General features: G+C 38.6%; 1 protein-coding gene across 1 annotated transcript in view; it reads left to right on the top strand.

Moving 5' to 3' along the window:
• LOC124162227 (kielin/chordin-like protein) overlaps positions 1–18,065 on the top strand; it is a 61,101-nt gene that overhangs the window by 33,249 nt on the left and 9,787 nt on the right. Inside the window, exon 2 of the mRNA XM_046538687.1 lies at positions 7,003–7,041. Coding sequence (XP_046394643.1) covers positions 7,003–7,041 — 39 coding nt within the window. The remainder of the gene's footprint in view (positions 1–7,002; positions 7,042–18,065) is intronic.

Raw genomic sequence — 18,065 nt, 5'->3', positions numbered from 1 at the left:
TAAGTTCGTTACTTCGAGCAGAAATATTATTTTACATTGATCAAACTTCGAGCCTCATCGGAGGGTCTAAGGCGTTCTGGGTGAATTTCTGGTGCAATCCTCGGATGAAATTATTCACCTTATCCTTAAAGTGAACTTTATGTTGCTATAGCATCATCAATGTAACCATATCATTTAAAATCTGGTTTGAAGTTAAATGATACAAGTATTATACATTTATAAACACACCAGCAGGCCACCCGGCCTTCCTCGAGAAAGATAGTACTGTGGCAGTAATGGGAAACTGGGAACTTTGATTTCATGATCATATTTGATTTTTATGTTGTCCTCTTTCCTGTTTTCCTTTTGAGCATGTCAAGAGGTGTGCTTGCCCGTCAACGTATCCAACCGCAGAAGTTGTATTACGTGACGTAACAAAAGGTAATGGGAAAACGACGCGAAGGACGCGTCGCACGCAACCATAAGTAGCACTACGGGATTTGATAGCATGAGATGCACTTACGTACTAACTTTGGTTGCAATTCGTGCAGCCGTAAGGAAACGCAAAGCGGACAGACAGACATCCTCTTTTATTATAAATAGATAATCAGGAGATAAACAAATTTGTATGAGGCTGAAGCAGTCTCCTAACGGTGTTGGCAAGTCAAATGTTCGTGTTTATTTCACGGAATGTTAATAGATAATAAAAAAACAATTGTATTGAACTTACAATGAGATATCATCCTGCGAGGACGAAAATTTCCGCAGTGTTGTGGTGTTAAATTCTCCATTTTGCGCTTACTACCGCTTAGGTTACTGCATACTTTAGAAGACAACTGTTTGGCACGTACTACTGCCAGCGTGTTTAAGTGCCTGCGAAACTACTGTCTTTCACTTAGCTGTAATCTCCGCGGAAGTAACCGAAAAATTGAGAATATTGAATACATCACCCTTCGAATACATGCAAATAATAAGAAAATATCATGGAAAAGAATGAATATATCCAAAAGATATTAGCGTTTTGATATTTACCACACGGCCGCCTTTTTATTTTTTAAGGTAGGTAGTTGAATGCTTCGGGTCCCGTATACAGAAATAATCTTTTGTGCGACGTTATTCTTGGATTTTGGCAGCATTTTATCTAAATCATTTTTTTTCCTTCCACATCTGGCATATATCCACGTCCGGCGTAAAATATTCGCAGACATTTGTAAATGCACAAATATCTGACCGGATATAATCCATGATTTACAATGATGCGATACGTGAAAGCAGATCAATCATTTGATGCCATGGGGCTGAGGAAATGATGTGCCGAAAAAAATGCTCGGAGTTGTGGTAGTTAAAAGTGTGAGCATTCTACTAGTAATAGTTAGTTTTATTAAGTGTTGATATCATTCGTTTCCACAAAATGAATGCCAATACATTTTCTTTCCATATGTAGGATTAGAATGAGCAATTAGTGATGACAGTTTACAATACGGGAAACGATTTTGTGTGGCGAATGGCGACAATTAAATTCCTAATTACGTTTTATAAGCTATGAATCCGGTTCTGTGTAATTTATGTTGCGAGAACTGTCCGACTGCTTGATTTGATTTGTCCATTGGCACTTCTACATGGGACAGTGTGATGAAACCCCAGTTTGAACGAAAAAATGATGCAATCAAATAAATAAGTACGTCGTAGAGTAGGCCTTATTTGTCACCACAATTCATAGATGCAAGCCTATGAAAGGATTTGTTCACTATTAGTCAGGGATCAAATCCCAAGGATGTTTGGATAAGTTAGGGTAGAGCTCACGATGGACTAAGCCACTGTGTGTGATACTATTTATTCAGAGGAGCAGGGGTAGTTTCTTTCCCATGACTACCTCATATTTCGAGGTTGTTTGTTGGCAGGTATTCGAAGGGTTTGCCCGGGATTTGAAACCGGAATCCTCCGATCAGCATCTTGGCCCAACGATGTGCTCATTTAACCACCATGCCTAATATGGGGTACCTAACCAGTAGAAATTCGAGCTTTTGAACGTGACTCCTTCGTTCACAAGACATTTGATGGAATAATTTCATCCCTTTCAGTTCCTTTTCCTTGGTAATGCCATTACAAAGCTTTCGTGGATGAGCGGAACGGATTCGTTCTTGCAATACATTGCGGTTACCATCCATTGCAACTTAAATGCTGTCGTCTCAAACTGTTACCCGCTTTTTAAGTGTCGCCTTCTTCTTAATCTCTCCGTTGGCTGCCTACCCATTCTCATTCTTGTATTCTCTCTTTTGTGTCTCCGCTTGCGTTTAGCCTTCTATCTGTGGATCCTGTCACCTTTCGTGGTTGCCTTATCCATTGTAGAAAACCTTGGAAGTTAGAGAATTTTATGGTGCCTGAAATGTCCTATGAGGTGAAAATGAAATCAGGAAAATCAGATTTTTTGAAAATAGCAAATGATGTTCTTTCATCAGCCCGTTTGAATGCATCTTCGATAAATCATCTTAGATCATTTCCAATATTTGGTGATAATTTTCTTTTCTTTCAGCCTTTTCGATATATGTATGTGTTTTAACTGAGTAGACATTGAGCCTGTCATATCTCTTTTACCGAAGTTTACCTTAAACGAAATTGGTGTTTCTTCCGAAGATTATGCGCATGTCATATAATGCATTGAATGTCAGCAAGTATTTTCATAGGAATGTCATTTTTTCGATACCTCATAACTTTTAAAGTTAATTTATTGTTGTAATTTTGATACATCTAATTTAATGCCGACCTCGGTGGCGGCGGGGTAACGTCCTCGCCTGTCAAACAAGAGGTCGCGGGTTCGAGTCCCGCCTGGGTAGATTTCCTGTCCAGGGCATGGTTGTTTGAGTACGTTTAGTTGTTAAACTTATTGAATACCCCGATATAAAATGGCCGATAAGAGCTGTATTCGGTGGTTTGAGAATAAAATTAAAAAATTAAAAATTAAGGGTTAATCTATAGTAGCCCGTAATCCTATTACACAATTTTTTGGGCCTTGAGAAGGGAAAAAAATTATCCCAGTTTTAGGCCGAACGGATAATGCGAAATGAACAATGGTTTAATTGCTTAAAAAGATCGGTGTGGGTAAGTTTCTTTTAAATAAAATAATGCTACAGAAACGGTGAATGAATCTTTCAGGAAAGGTCTTCTTAAGTAATTTTGTGTTCAAGCTTGAAACTTATGCTTAAGGGTTTTTGCTGTTGTAATTTGCAAGAGAGCGATGATTGAGACGTGTATTGAGGCCGTTTTACACGGGGTACGTACTTGCACAATCTGACGTGTTTACGAAGGCGCAGTCAAAACTGCGTGTAAAGCGGTGAATTGCTAGAACACATGCGAGAATGCGTGGACGTGAGATGGCAAAATAGCCCCTGTTCTAATTTCGTTCATGCATTCGCGCAATTTCACGCCATTTTAGAAATTAATGCAGCTCTAACCTGCGCAATTCCGTGCCCCGTGTAAAACGGCCTTTACGGGTAGCACGGTAGTTTCCTAGTCCTGAGAGCGGACGAGTGAAAGAATTTATTCTGTTCAAATGCACAATTTACGTCGTATTCCTACCCTGTAATCTGCGCTGTGATTTTTTTGTCTCCGTCTATTTCTGGCATAGCGTCCGTTTCTTGAAATGGCCTTGCATCTGTCCGTTTGCGCATTACATCTGCTTGCTTCCCAATGGATCGATTTTCATCAGCCATTCGTCCTCAGGCTAGCCCCCTAGTCAGTTTTAATTTCGAGAAGATTTGCATCTGGGTTACGATCCCTGGAATTCATTCACCTCCCAAATTGCCCAGGCGATTTCATCGCGTCGTGCGCCCGTCTTGTTTTTTTCACGTTCAGATTTCAATTTGGTGATGCAATGTGGAGAATTCCAATTCTCTCTCCTTCATCTGTACTGGAACTTTTCCTCGGTAACTCGCCCAGATGCGAACGTCATTTCGAAAAATTACCATTTCGTGAGAAATGGGCGTAGAGTATGCGTTTGAAGCTGTGACGGTCGGTCGCAAAACTTTTCATTGATCTTGTTTTTCTTTCTGGATTTCGTTTAAACCCAGCTTTATTCTGATTTTTATCTCTAAAATCGCTGCACTTACATCATTATTTTTTCTCTGAAAGTCATATCGATAATGATCTAGGAAATGAATTGATTTGAAAGTGCTTCCTCGATAACGCGTTCAGTGAAACTGAATTAGTGATTCGTGACCTTCTCTAATCTGTGATTTTCCGATGGATGAAAATTGATTGATGTTATCTCTTTAAAGGCTCTATATTCCCTCATTTTATGATGAAAATGTCTTGATTCCGGTGCTGAATGTAGTTTGCAACGTTGGAGATACCGGAGATTGGTAAATATCGATTTTGGTTGATTTGTTCAGAGCTGAACAAGTTTGATACCGGCCTATGGACGGAGATAGGTTGCAGTATTCAAATTACCCCGTATATCTCGTGGGGGTTGAAAAAATCAACCATTTCAATCATCTCAGTGAATGACTACCTTCATTATTGTGACTGTGTTGTTTGTTTCAATAATGCTTTGCATGTATATCTTCCGCTGAATTTGTCTCAACTACAACTACATATTACCCTGCAAGCCACCTACAGAGGTGTGTGACTGAGGGTGAACCATCACCAACATGCACCAGATAAAATTAAAAATGGATTAAAATTTTCGTCCACGAACGTGCACCGAGCTAATATGTACGCTACCTGTGACACTAGACCTATGAGGTTAATCCATATCCTACTTGTAAAGGCAAGCTGCCTATGAAGCTAGAACATGCAAAACATACTGTTAGAAATACTAGGAAAATTCATAAATATGTATTAAGGAATACATAAGGTAGTAAGATACTCTGCCAGTCATTTTATTTTTTTTGTAAGTCCCATCGCTGCCATTACAGCCTCTTAACGATCAAAGAAAAAACGACATTCAGAATAATCTGTTCTACAATCTATCTTTCTTGTTTTATTTTTATGATCTGATCCTTTGTAGTACGTTGGCGTTCGTAAGAAATGGCTAACTTCGTCGGAAAAAAACTGCTCTTGAATTTACGTATTAGGTTTAGTCTGGCTTTCAATATAGGGTCTAACAGTGATTCCCATCCGAGTCAATCTAAGAGGTCAGTTTGGTATACTAACTACGTACTTACATCCGGAATCTAGTGCATATATTTTCTCCTTTTCTTTGTTCTTTGCTTGTCGCATGTGCATGTTAGGTCTTTCTTTGTGTGTCTCTCTAGTCACTTCGTCTTCAATGACTGTCTTAATCTATCTTTTCTGTCATAAGGCTCATGTTTTTTTTACAATTCACCCACATTCTCTTGATGCGCCTGCGTTCTCCGAACTTTCTTGGGATCTCTTCGATGGTTATTGAATAGATTCTCGTCGTCCTTAAGTACTTTCTTTAGCACCAAATTTCATAAGCGCGTAATTCTTTCAGTTTTCGAAACTTCCTTTTTGTATTTTCCCCTCTACGCTAGACAATTACAAAATGTTTTCCTACCCATGTATTCGACGTTCAATTCGGTTCTTCACGTTGTTCCCCCGCTGACGCCGTAGATTTATGCAACCCTCGTCGCTCTCAAGTTCTCCTGGTAGCTTGTACGATTGGAGCGACACGTGTGACACACGGACTCGCAATCGGGTGTTGCTTATTTTTTATTTTTTTTCTCGGATTTTTTATTTCCACCTCTAAAAATTTTACCCCTTACCTCTTATTCCTATAAAACTCTTAAGTGGACGTTAAAATGGAGCAATTGTGATTCTCAAGCACTATAAAATTGTGCGTCATCCCTGAAAATGATGTTATTTCAAAAAATCGGGAAAATTAAATGTTGTTGCATTAGTACTCTTTGAGCCACCTCTAAATGCGAAACAATCGAGCTGAAATTTTTAGGTAATCCATTCTGCACCCCATATTATATTTCAAGGGGTATAAATCAAAAATTCGAGAAAATAAAAAATAAGCTACACCCTGACTCGCAACCGTGTGGTTCCGTTTTCTCAGCGTTTTCGTTTTATTATTTAGGTTTAGTATTAAAGGCTCTACATTAATGAAATTATGTATTCTTATATTATTTCAAATTATCTTTGGAATGAATTATCTACGCCTTACCAACAACTAGATTTTAGGGTTATAATTTACACTCAATAAGAGCGATGCTCCTAACGCAATGTTTCATTCGAGAGGAGTTCGAATATGACATCAAAGTGTTAAAGCATTTGTACCTTTGGTGGTCGTCCATAGTTGTGTCATTCACAATGTAATTGCTACGCATGGCTTCATGAGAATAATATTGTCTACTCACCCATTTTGACGTGAACATGCATGTGATGGATGTATAGTGATCGAACCTTTGTTCAATCCGTGCCAATATTTTGATCAGCACAGAGCGTATTTCTCAAATACATACTTTTAATGCTAGCAAATGTATTCGTTTCACCGCATTACTTGTATTTCTTAACCCTATAAAATTCTTCGGTTAGGATTCACTACTGCAATAGATGATTTTTCTTGTTATTTCGAGTTAAATGTATGTTGTTTTGAAAAGTTCGTTTGTATTGAGTGATTGATTTAGTCTTTTAACTTTGTTATTGTGTAAAAAGGCTTGAGAGGGTGTTGCAAATAATCCTAAATAATTTCTGATAGCCTTGCTGACCAAGTATACTGTTTCGAATCCTTGATCGCATACATTTAAAATGTTTTACTTCGTCTTTATCTGTGAACTACTGATTATATTTAATCTTTAAGTATTATTTTGTTGGAAACTGCAATGCAATATGTTAAATGTTACATTCAAAAGCCACCGACGGGTAAAATTGACGTCATAACTATAAATGTATAACGGTAATTTTAGTGAAGAAAATTTTCATCTCTCCTCGTAAAACGGCCCAAGGGACATTTTTTCTTAATATTGGAGAAAATGAAGTCTGGAGATGCAGACATTTTGGCCAAACTTTTTTTAATCCTAGTTGACTTTTTATTAATGGTTTCTTTTCTTCTCTTTGCAGAAAAACTTCCTCAAGGGCCGCACACGATAGATGACAAAAGTGAGTAGTTTTCATCATGTCTTACCCGTATAAAAGGTCGTCATTCCCAGTCGTCGTGCAGTTCAAATACGCTCATGATAGTATTTGGAGACGCGGGATCTTTTTCTCAGCTGTATCCCGGTTGTATTCTTGCTGATGATCCAAAATCCTTAGCGTCCTTCTGCGCCTCAACGAACCAATATGTCCTGCTTTTCTTTTTCTCGAATAAAAAGCTATTATTACGAGGCCTTTGACCTCCATGGCGGCTAAAATCATTTTACATACCGCTTTATTTTCCCAACTCTATAATTCTTTTCATTCTCTGCTACTCCTTCCCATTTATTCTTTAGAATATGGTACAGCATCCCATGTTCTCTGATGTCGGCTGCTGAACCTCGTGGTTATTAGTGTCAGGCAATCTGTGTGTTGTTTTCTTCTTTTGTAATGTCTTCTTTCATTGGCTATTTTATTTTAATTTGGTTTGATCGTGTAATTATGTCAAATTTCATTGCAACGAATACCTTGGTTGTTGTTAATATTCAGGCAGTAAAACTCTTTGCTCATCGGTATACTAATCGTAGCAGGTATACCAATCGTAGTATCCTTCACATATTAAAAATTAATTTACGTAAAAATCAGATTATAGTTCATTCTCAGTAACCTTTTTTTATGGTCGTCAGTTGCGCCGACTCCATGGGGCCTGAGGGGGCTCGAGCCCGTTATGGGTGTGAGGAAAAATGTGTCAGGCTTGTCGATTTTCCCCAGAGTGTCTAGATATCGAGATACGAGTTATCAGGGTTCTAATGTTGATCATATAACTCTTCTAAAATGCTTTAAAAAACTGAAAACTCACTGCTTATAAAATTTCTCGGGGCAAGACCCCCGGTTTGGGCATCCCAATATTTTTGTAAGTCGGCATCCCTGATGGTGGTTACATGTTGCCGAGTTGTTGGGTACTGTCAAAAATATTGCATGTGATTGCTGCTCAACTTCGGTTACAATGGGGTAGTTTCCTTCATCAAAGGAATCGAAAGGCATTGATTTCGATTCGTTACCCACAATTAGTGTATTCATAATATACAAATTATTTGGTTTTAGAAATACCGGTTTAGACGAATGGCAATGGTCAATTTTATCCTCATTTGAAAAAGGCCAGATAGGCGCCCATGCGATGCCACTCCTCGTGACGTCACAGGGACCTAGTTTCTATACGAGTATATAGGAGTTTAACATCGTCTGAGGTTACCAATGCATGTATGAGGCACAGAGCTCAGGGGAACATGTCTTAATAATCACCTATTAAAACTGGCTAAGGTCGGAAAGTTTTCCTCGTTTGATAAGGTATTAACAATCCTTATTTAAGCCAAGCGCTACCAGCTAGCATGGTACTCTGCTACCTGCTAGCATCCTGCGTCGTATCAGCGCTCAGAGCCTCGCCCCAATGTCACCTCACTTGCGGCAGCGGGAACCAGAACGACGTCACACGGGTTTTTTCCCGGCATTCATACTTACCCGTCGTGTTTTCGCGCGCTTGAAAATTTTCACTTTTCATTTAATCGCGAAAAATAGATATCGTCATTTAAAAATCTAAAAGCGTGAAATACGTACTCCAGGAGTATTAATCTTTCGATTTAGGCAATAAAAAAATAATGGGAAACCACCCCATTGACAGTTAAGATAGCGAAAGGGTAGAGCTGGTTTCATTGTATTTAAAAACTACTGCGGATGTCTGTAATAACATAGTTGTGTGGGAGTTCACTAATTACTGACGTAGTGATTGGGTATGCCTGAAATAGGACCAAGAAGAAAAATCTTTTCAATGCTGAAATTATAGGATAAGGGCGTTTATTACTACTGCGTAAATTTGATTAGTCCGTGGTCTCATTGACCAGTTCAATTCTTCGGCATGGAATTTGATCATTATTCGGGGCTTAATGATTTAACGAAGTGGAACGAAATTAATTTAACGGCAATGGGACTGAATCCTTTTACGCGATTATTTAATTGCATTAGTATCTAATGCGCATTTGTAAGGATTTAATGATTTGAACTTGCTTTACAAATGGCTTGTCAGCGTTTCCCGATATGAATCTATTCCAAATGAGAGATAAGTCCTTGATTTATTCGTTTCATGAATATGTAGTTCAGTTATCGTTAGGAAATGAGAACAGGGTATTTATATCCAGCTTTGATTTTCTATGAAATGACTCATTGTTGCTGAGCTATTCAAAACTCTTACGTGTTTAATATTGATCAAAAAGAGCATTAGATCGATAGATTTTGTCTGAGAAACAGTAATTAAGAAATAATATTTTCCTCTTCATCCTTTCGAAACGACGAACTTGAAAACTGTTAAGATGCTGATGAGAGAGGTACTAAATGCATCGGCATAAATAGCGTAAGCTGTTTCTTGTTCCGCATAATATTTATGCTTCTAATAAGTATTATGATACTCATATAAATTATTGCTACCCTACGATTTGCCTACATCATCCTAATTCTTCACGATAAGTTTTGAAAATTCCTTATTGATTTCATTTACCGGGAAGAGCTTGAGTTTTCTGTTAGATTTGTTCAATTACATTCGAGTTTCATTCCGAAAAAAATGCTGATTTGAAATGTCTTTTCCAATTAAACATCAGATACCGAGTAAGCTTGCATCATTTGTGTAATTGTTGTTCTTAATACTCGAATTTCCTCTACTCGTGTTCATTCGTTCATGTATATTTGTAACTTGGTAGACCTTTTCCTGGTTCTCCTCCGTTGCTATTGATTCCTTGCTCTCTTATCTCCATGTTTGCCTAAACTCAAAATGAGTGATATTGAGATATTATAGTTACGGGTGAAAATTGTTTATTAAATGTACGCATTATTTTATAAGTTTTATTCGAATGTTTCTGGTTATTATTGGTGATAGGCCAGAATTTTTTAACCAATAAATCATCTTGCAGTCGTTTCGCACTCTTAATCCTTGCATCTTCACGGCATATGTTTTTTTATTATTAAAGCCTAGCAGAAATTGCACGAATCCTAAGCAGACATAGAGCCTGTACTAACAGATATCTATTGATTTATTAAAATATGAGATAACGTCATAGTGTGTCTTGAACAGTGGAGCTAAACGTAAAGAATGACATCTACAATATTAAAAGTTCGGATTGGTGAATGGTTTAAACAGTATCTGTCACTTGCCAATTAAAAAAATATCAAGCCCTGTAAATGTAAGAATAAAGTTTGCCAACATCGGCGAGAGGATTATCTGACCTAAGTACCGACATATCTCCAGTAATAACTAATTAGAAATATAATTATGAATTAATAAAATTATCAAATAATGTTTTCCATTCTTAATGGTAATAATGTGGGACAGAGTCCGAGATGCAAGCATCATGCTTATGCCTAATATTATCGAATCCTTCATCCCTAAATCATGGATTGGAGGGGATCTGGTTGGTGTGGTGGCTCAAGTATTCGCTTCCGACCCTGTGGGTCCAGGTTAATATCCCATAGTGGTGGACATTTTTCAGCGGCTACCCAATCCCTGCTTACGTGCTTTGGGTAGAGCAGTCCATAGTATCGTGTGAGCAGTTGGACACATCATGCGTTGGAAAATCTCTTCTAATAAGAGTAGAAGCATTACGTAGTTACGAATACGGCCATGCAATAGAATTCTAGCTGTTTTGATTGATTCTTTTACAGACCCATGGAGCAAAAGGCGATTGGTCAACTCCATAGAAGTTCGAATAAGGTGGTTTCCTATTATTTTTTTATTACCTAAATCGAAAGATTATTACTCCTGGAGTACGTATTTCACGCTTTTAGATTTTTAAATTACGATATCAATTTATAGCGATTAAATGAAACATGAAAATTTTCAAGCGCGCGAAAACGCGACGGCTAAGTATGAATGATGGGAAAACGCCGCGTGACGTCATTCTTGTTCCCGCTGCCGCAAGTGAGGTGACCTAAGGGCGAGAATATGTGCGGCGCTGAGATGCTGGCTGCTAGCAGGTAGCAGAGTACTCCGCTAGCAGGTAGCTCTTGGCTGAAATAAGGCTTATTAAGAGATGTTTCCATAAGCTCTGTACCACATGCATGCATTGGTAATCTCAGACGATGTAAAACTCCTGACTACTCGTATAGCATCTGGGTCCCTGTGTTATGTGGAGTGGCATCGCATGGGCGCCAATCTGGCCTTTTTCAAATGAGGATAAAATTGACCATTAAGATTCGTCTAAACTGGGATTTCTAAAACCAAATAATTTGTATATTATTAATACACTAATGGTGGGTAACGAATCGCAATCAGTGCCTTTCGTTTTCTTTGATGAAGGAAACTACCCTACTCTTAATTCCAAAACTCAGCAACCGACCATGGCTTCAACACATTTTGTCATTTTCAAGGTCTCCTTGAATTCCAAGGTCTCCTTGGAAATGAAGCAATGTGTTGAAACCGGATTGGTTGTTGAGTTTTGGAATAAAATAGTGTGAAAATTACCACATGTGTTCTTTCATCATGGATATATCGAACTTCCGCCAAATCAATCCAGAAACGATTATATACGTCCATAATGTTGTTATACAGATAGCGATAAGAAAGGGGGGGGGGTCGGGCTGTTGCGGCTTTTCGCCTTGAAGTTCCGGGTTTTAATCTGGGTGGTTGCGGAGATTTTTCAGAGACTGCCGGACTGACTGCTTGAGCGCTTTGTCGATAGCACTTCATGTACAGCACTCCGTCCGTCGAACGAGGCTATAAGCCGTGGTCCCCTTGGTGCCTTTCGTTAAGAGCAGGCTTATGCCGATGTAGAGTACTTGTACCATTCCTCTCTACCCTTCCTTCTTGGCAAAAATGACCTCAGTTTTCGATCGCTGCCTCCGAATGCCGTGCCATAAAATGCAGGATGTGGATGAATGAAATATTATCTCGATAATTATGTTTCTTTCTTTGGCTAAACTTGAAAATAGCAACTGTGATGCCTTTTGGAAACGTAAACTCTGAGTGTTCTTAACATTTCAAAGTTTTTCTTCCGTTTTTTGTCTAAGCCCCAGACTCTTTGACTGCTCTCTAATGGAAGACAATGGTCTCGGAGGTGAATGCGAGTTCGGTCCCCCTCTTCTTCAATGCGTATATATCGCCCGTCTTGTCTTTTCCGTCCACATGAAATCGTTTCTGATTTCAATTTCTTCGCGATGTCTACATTTCAAACTGTTGTTTTCAGTCAGAATATTTTTACCTCTTCCGAGATCCGTATTGGATATCTTTTTTTTCTGTTCTAATGCCTTCTGAACGTCATACTGCCGCATCATGTTTTTATATTTTTCAGCAATCCCCTCCACTCCCTCTTTTTATCTAATGCTCTCCTAGATCTCCTTATCTTCTTTCATAAGTTCTCTTCCGTAGTAAATAATGAGGAAGTAATATTTCATTGATTGTATGCGTGCATTGGTGCAAAGATTTTTTTAGGCTGTTCTTTTGAGATAATAATTAGCATTAGAGAGACGATTTAAATAATATTATCAAACTTAACTGTGCTACTGTTTCAGTTATTGTCAGTGAATGTTGCAAGTGGAGTGATTGTGTGGTAGGTATTAAATGAACTTTGGACCAAGGTTTGTTCAAACAGCGTGACAAAAGAAATGTCCAGTAAATATGTTTCTTAATTGGGTGTTAGCCACGCAGCATTTATTTTAGCGCAACAATTACTTTTTGAGAAATGTCCATCATGGTGATCTCACTCTTTGAATATGTATTTCCCGCGTAAAAGTATACTTGATAAAACTCATCAACCGAGACATCACCGAGATCGTCATGCTATAAATCTCCTCCATCGCCTCTCTTGCGTACATATCACCCTTATTCTCTCACGAGTCTCCCACCTCTTTTCCATACACCCTTTTGCATGGAAATGTGGACATTAGGTCTTTTTTTTCGGATTTTTGTTTCGTTATGGAATTTTTTTTTATCAAGGTAGCTGTATTCATCATAAATCTTGCGTTGCATCGTTGCGATTAAGCCACGATATTTTTGCTGGAATAGGAGGATCAACAACTTTGCTATTTCCACATGGTAATTTATTGACACCGACCATGGTTTCTTTACAGAGTAACATTATTGGCCTTGATAATGTTACTCTGTAACGAAACCATGGTCGGTGTCAATAAATTACTATGTGGAAATAGCAAAGTTGTTGATCCTTCTATTCCTGCGATTATAGATTTCCACAAAGTTACACCCGCTACTATTAATAACACGATATTTTTATCGTGCGAAAAAATATCGTAGCTTAATCCAATCAAAAGGTTAACGACCAGCGCGCTCTCACCGTGGTAAGAAAGGAATCCTAAGATTAGTTTAGCGCAGCTCTCCTATCAGCTAATCTTTTCGCGCTCATACATTTCTTCTCTTTTACATACTTGAGGTTGCTTCTCGTAGGCACCTCCATTTTTCCTGTTTCTCCTTACCCTATGTAACTCATTGAGGACCACCCTTTGCCCTTCTTCCCGCCCACTTTTCGATGATCGTCTTCAAACGCCATCATGTCTCATGGTTTGGCCCACTTAGTGGTAGGCTTTTGGAAGACTTTTCTTCTCTCCCATTCTTCTCAGGACTTTCTCATTGCTTTCTAGGTCGGTCTTTTTTATCTCCATCGTTCGTCTGTAGTACCATATCTCGATTGCTTCCACTCTTGTCTCCTCGGCTGCTGTCACCGTCCATAATATCTCACTCCAATAAATAAATATGCAGTATTATGTTGCATTCGATGAATGGTTTCCTTACTTATATGCTTGTTTTTCATTTGTAAGTAGATTAAGGCTTGAAATTTGGGTCAAATACAAACCTCATCATGAATATTGAACTGCGGTGGGAAGGGTGACCCTAAGTGTTTACGCTGTCAGGTCTGTCTTCCAGTTTAAAAAATAGGTATGAAAGTCGTATTCCACAGTGCAGTGGACATTCAATGGCGCGATACTTGCAAATATTTGTTGCCTAAATATCTGTGAAATTCCATTTGTACCCAAATGACAGCATTTTAATTCCTCCATTTGCGCTCTATTCAAAGATATAATTGATTCGAAAATTGATTTCACTCTGCTATTTCCCGTTGCTCATTCCGGATAAAGTAGCCTTTTTGCTTCTCATCCTTGTTCGCGTATAGGCTCTAAAATCATCACAAGTCCTCTGTCAAGTTCTTAGAATTGTTTAAATGAGTTGATTTAATCCCGCCTGAAGCCTTCGCACAATTCCAAATAAATTCCTCTCTGTGCAAGGTAGACCAGAAAAGTATGGGCCTTTTATCGTGAATACGTGATATTCACTTGCCTGTGGCTGCGTCTGGGGTGAGCTCTATCGTCACCTATCCAAACCAACCTTTCAGTTAAATCACTAAGTCAGTGAGTACATTTTCAAGGAAATATAATTTATGATATCTGGTGATTTTTCCGGGTATTCTTCCGCGTTTATCCATTTTGTAGGACAATATTTCGCCAACGTTCCAGTTGGCTTCCTCAGGTCCATCTTCAGTGGACTGAAGGGGTGAAATCACTAGGACAATATTTCGCCAACGTTCCAGTTGGCTTCCTCAGGTCCATCTTCAGTGGACTGAAGTGGTGAAATCACTGAAGATGGACCTGAGGAAGCCAACTGGAACGTTGGCGAAATATTGTCCTACAAAATGGATAAACGCGGAAGAATACCCGGAAAAATCACCAGATATCATCATAATCTCCGCGGAAGCCTACTTGGAAATATAATTTATTGCTATTATGAAATTTCAAAGGAAAATGATGCATGATAGAGAAGCGATGTGATATAAGTGTGCACTGCTGATTCAAGTGGCATTATTTAATATAGGAATGTTTAGGAATAATATTCTAGTAAACGGTCGCAGTGGCCACTTATTGACCATATTCTTCCATGGAGTACCTCACAACTATCGAAACGTTGGCAGATATGGAGTTCCTGACCCGGTGGCGATCCCGAGAACTCTTTACCAAGTCCATTCGCCGGGAAAACACGAAATCTTTCTTCGAATAATCCGTCATCTCTAATGGTGTTTTCTTGTTGGCAGCTGTTTTACTGGTTTTCTTCAACCGCCTAGTTCTCCTTAATGTTCTGCTACTTACACGATTTGATCTTTTTGCCTGTAGTTCAAGATTTTCACCTCGCCCTGAACACACCCTACTGTTAATGCCAGTAATTAATTCTGCCCTGCGTATTGCCTTTTGCAATTCAAACTTAGTGTCTATTGTTTACTTTGCCCATTTGTCTTCCGTAACCGTGTCATAATTAACGCGGTAACTTTCCTTATCTCCCATAAACACTTCCATTAAGAAACAAGTTCCTGCTGCTCACGAGACTTCTTGTTATTCTTTAATAGCTTTGAGAAGTAGCCCTGGCGGTGCTTCGGAGAGCACATAATTATGCATCGTTATTTTGGCGGTGATGCCCGTAGGCAACTCTTTCTAGTTTCTAGCCGATCCCAAGAGGCCTCACTCTCCTAGTAATGTTTCGTCGCAGGAATGTCCAGGAGAGCTACGAGTGGCCTAGATATTATTTTCGCGCCCAGGATCTCCCAAATCTTAGTCATGGCGGCGGCTCGCTTAAAAAGTTGACTCTCAAAATTCACAATATTTTAATAGAAATTGAAAGAAAAAACTTTGTTTGGCTCACTAATGTATTTGAAAAAGCACGATACTGGTTTCATAACATAGTTACATCGTCATATGCTATGAAATAAAACTATATTATGTAACCTGGGTCGCGCTTTTTCAAACATATTAGTGAATGTAACAAATTTAGTTCTTTCAATTTCAATAATGGAAAGGTTTCGCGCAGTTTATCCTGAAATCATCAGTTACAAAATGTTTTTTTTACGTTTAAATAATTTATTCATTCCAAACGTTCAGTACAAACTAGTCACAAAAGCGGCAATATTTGATTTCTCAAAATACGTTGTCTTTTGCAGGGATTGACATTTAATGAAAATCACATATTGCTGGCAGCTCATGAGATAACATATGAATACTCTCAAATAGCTCTTTTACCAAGCATCAAAAGATTGTTGTTTATTCTGTATTGGGTAAAATTTTACAATCTTGGTCAAAATATATTAAAATTGAAATCACAACAATGTAGAACAGTTCTTGGTCAAGCTTGTTCCAATTGAATGTATTGAAATATTGGCTATTATATTTTTCTCTGCCAAGAGAAAACATGTCACACTTCACCGGGATGGATGTAGTAAAAGTTAAGTTACAGGGAATAAGTGTTTGAAAATGTTTGAGGAATGGATATTGTCTCGTTACAAAGTTAAATTTTTATATTATATCCATATATATTTATAATAAAATGTCCAATTGGAATTAATTTACATTCAAAATGATTGTAGCTGGATAAGTTAATGTAATTACATTTGTATATCCTCTCTCTCAATTGTAATGAATGAAATAGCCCTTTTCAATTGTGTACTAATATTCGGTAATTATATTTTTACCAATTCTTGCTTAGAATTTCACGTATTGAATACTGTCTACCCTCCGGTAGAAGACCAATTATGCGACTTTAAACTCATATTTGTTTTTTTTAACTGGAACAAGCATTGGTGTTTTAAATATATTACATGTATAAAATTCAGGACGTGTAGTTTCTATTATCCTCCTCGGTCCTGGCGTATAATTTAAAATACATCGGCGTTTGAATTTTCTTCCCGCTTCGCTTAGTGAAATGCCGTTATTGCAACTAGTTCAGTGATTTCTGACAGATGACAGCATCTATAGAAAAATTCATGGAATATTTTCACTTGTAATATATTAATCCATTTTTGTTGGAACAGCAAATCATGGTTTCGCTAGTAGTGGCCCTCGCCGCCCTAATGACGGCGTTGGGATTTCCCTCTCCTACTCCTTCCATCCTTATCCTGACCCTGGAGGCGTCATCGGGCTCTCATCGCGGCGGCGCCTCCTATCCTGTGTCCCTCCTCTTTTCTTCCCCTCCCGAGGTGTGAGGGTGAAAAGTCTCGGACTTACAGACCCGGCACTCATGAGTGAAACCTCGCGAGCATGATAAAAGACAGCATCATTTAGAAGAATGATTAATGGAAATCGCAAATGTTGTTTGTTGACATTTAATTGACCAGAAACCATGAAATTCAGACAAAAAATGGCGGTAGGTATTTCCCGGGACTGTGGAGGTTAAAGGTGGGTTCCGTGACTGCTTTTCTCGAGAGAGAGAGGATTCAAAAATTTTCTTTTCAGTTTGAATTCTTTTTTTTTTTCTCCTTTGGGCGTTTGTATCGGCGTTTGGAGGGATGAGCGTCGGTTCCCTTGCAGTGTGTGAGGCCTATTGATTTATCGGGGGAGTGCGGGGGTAGACGGACGGCTTTAAGGAAGGTGGAGAAAAGTGTGGGGAGAGGGAGAAGTGGGGCTAGGGAGGGAGCGAGCCAAAGAAACATCCCCGACACCACTTAGACCCAACTTGCTAGGGATGCACGAAGTATGTTGAATAGAATGAAAAATAAACTTTGTTTTAGTCACATTAAGTGTCCTGTTATATTTCATAAGGTATTCATTACAAACTCTTTCGATTTCGTCCTTTTCAGGTGATTATCAAGAGGTTCTAATACCTCTTGATGATTTGATTTGAATTATTTCTTTTACTTGGCCCAGATGAGGCCACAATCCGATGATGATCCGGTGATGATGACCTGAAAAGGTCGAAACCGGTAGTTTTTAATAAATACTGTGTGAAATATAGCAACGTTTACTTGTGATTCTGAGGTTCTGTTACCTCTTGATAAAGACCTTAAAAAGTCGGAACCGGTAGATTTTTTAATAAATAATGTCTGGAAAATAGCACATTCTTTTTGTTATGTCACGTCACCATTCCACGAAGTAAACTCGCCAACCATTGATTTGAAGAATAATGGAATTCGGTAGTTTTTCCTTATTGTGCCTACTGACGTGCCTAAAATAGACATCCAGCGTCGCACAGTTATCCGAACTGGAATAAACTGGCCGAAATTAATGACTCAAATAACTTCCTGTCC

Source organism: Ischnura elegans, chromosome 7, assembly GCF_921293095.1.
Source record: "Ischnura elegans chromosome 7, ioIscEleg1.1, whole genome shotgun sequence".
NCBI classification, from domain to species: Eukaryota; Metazoa; Arthropoda; class Insecta; order Odonata; family Coenagrionidae; genus Ischnura; species Ischnura elegans.
Note: the sequence above shows the minus strand (reverse complement) of the source record. Positions and strands in the feature narration are given on the sequence as shown.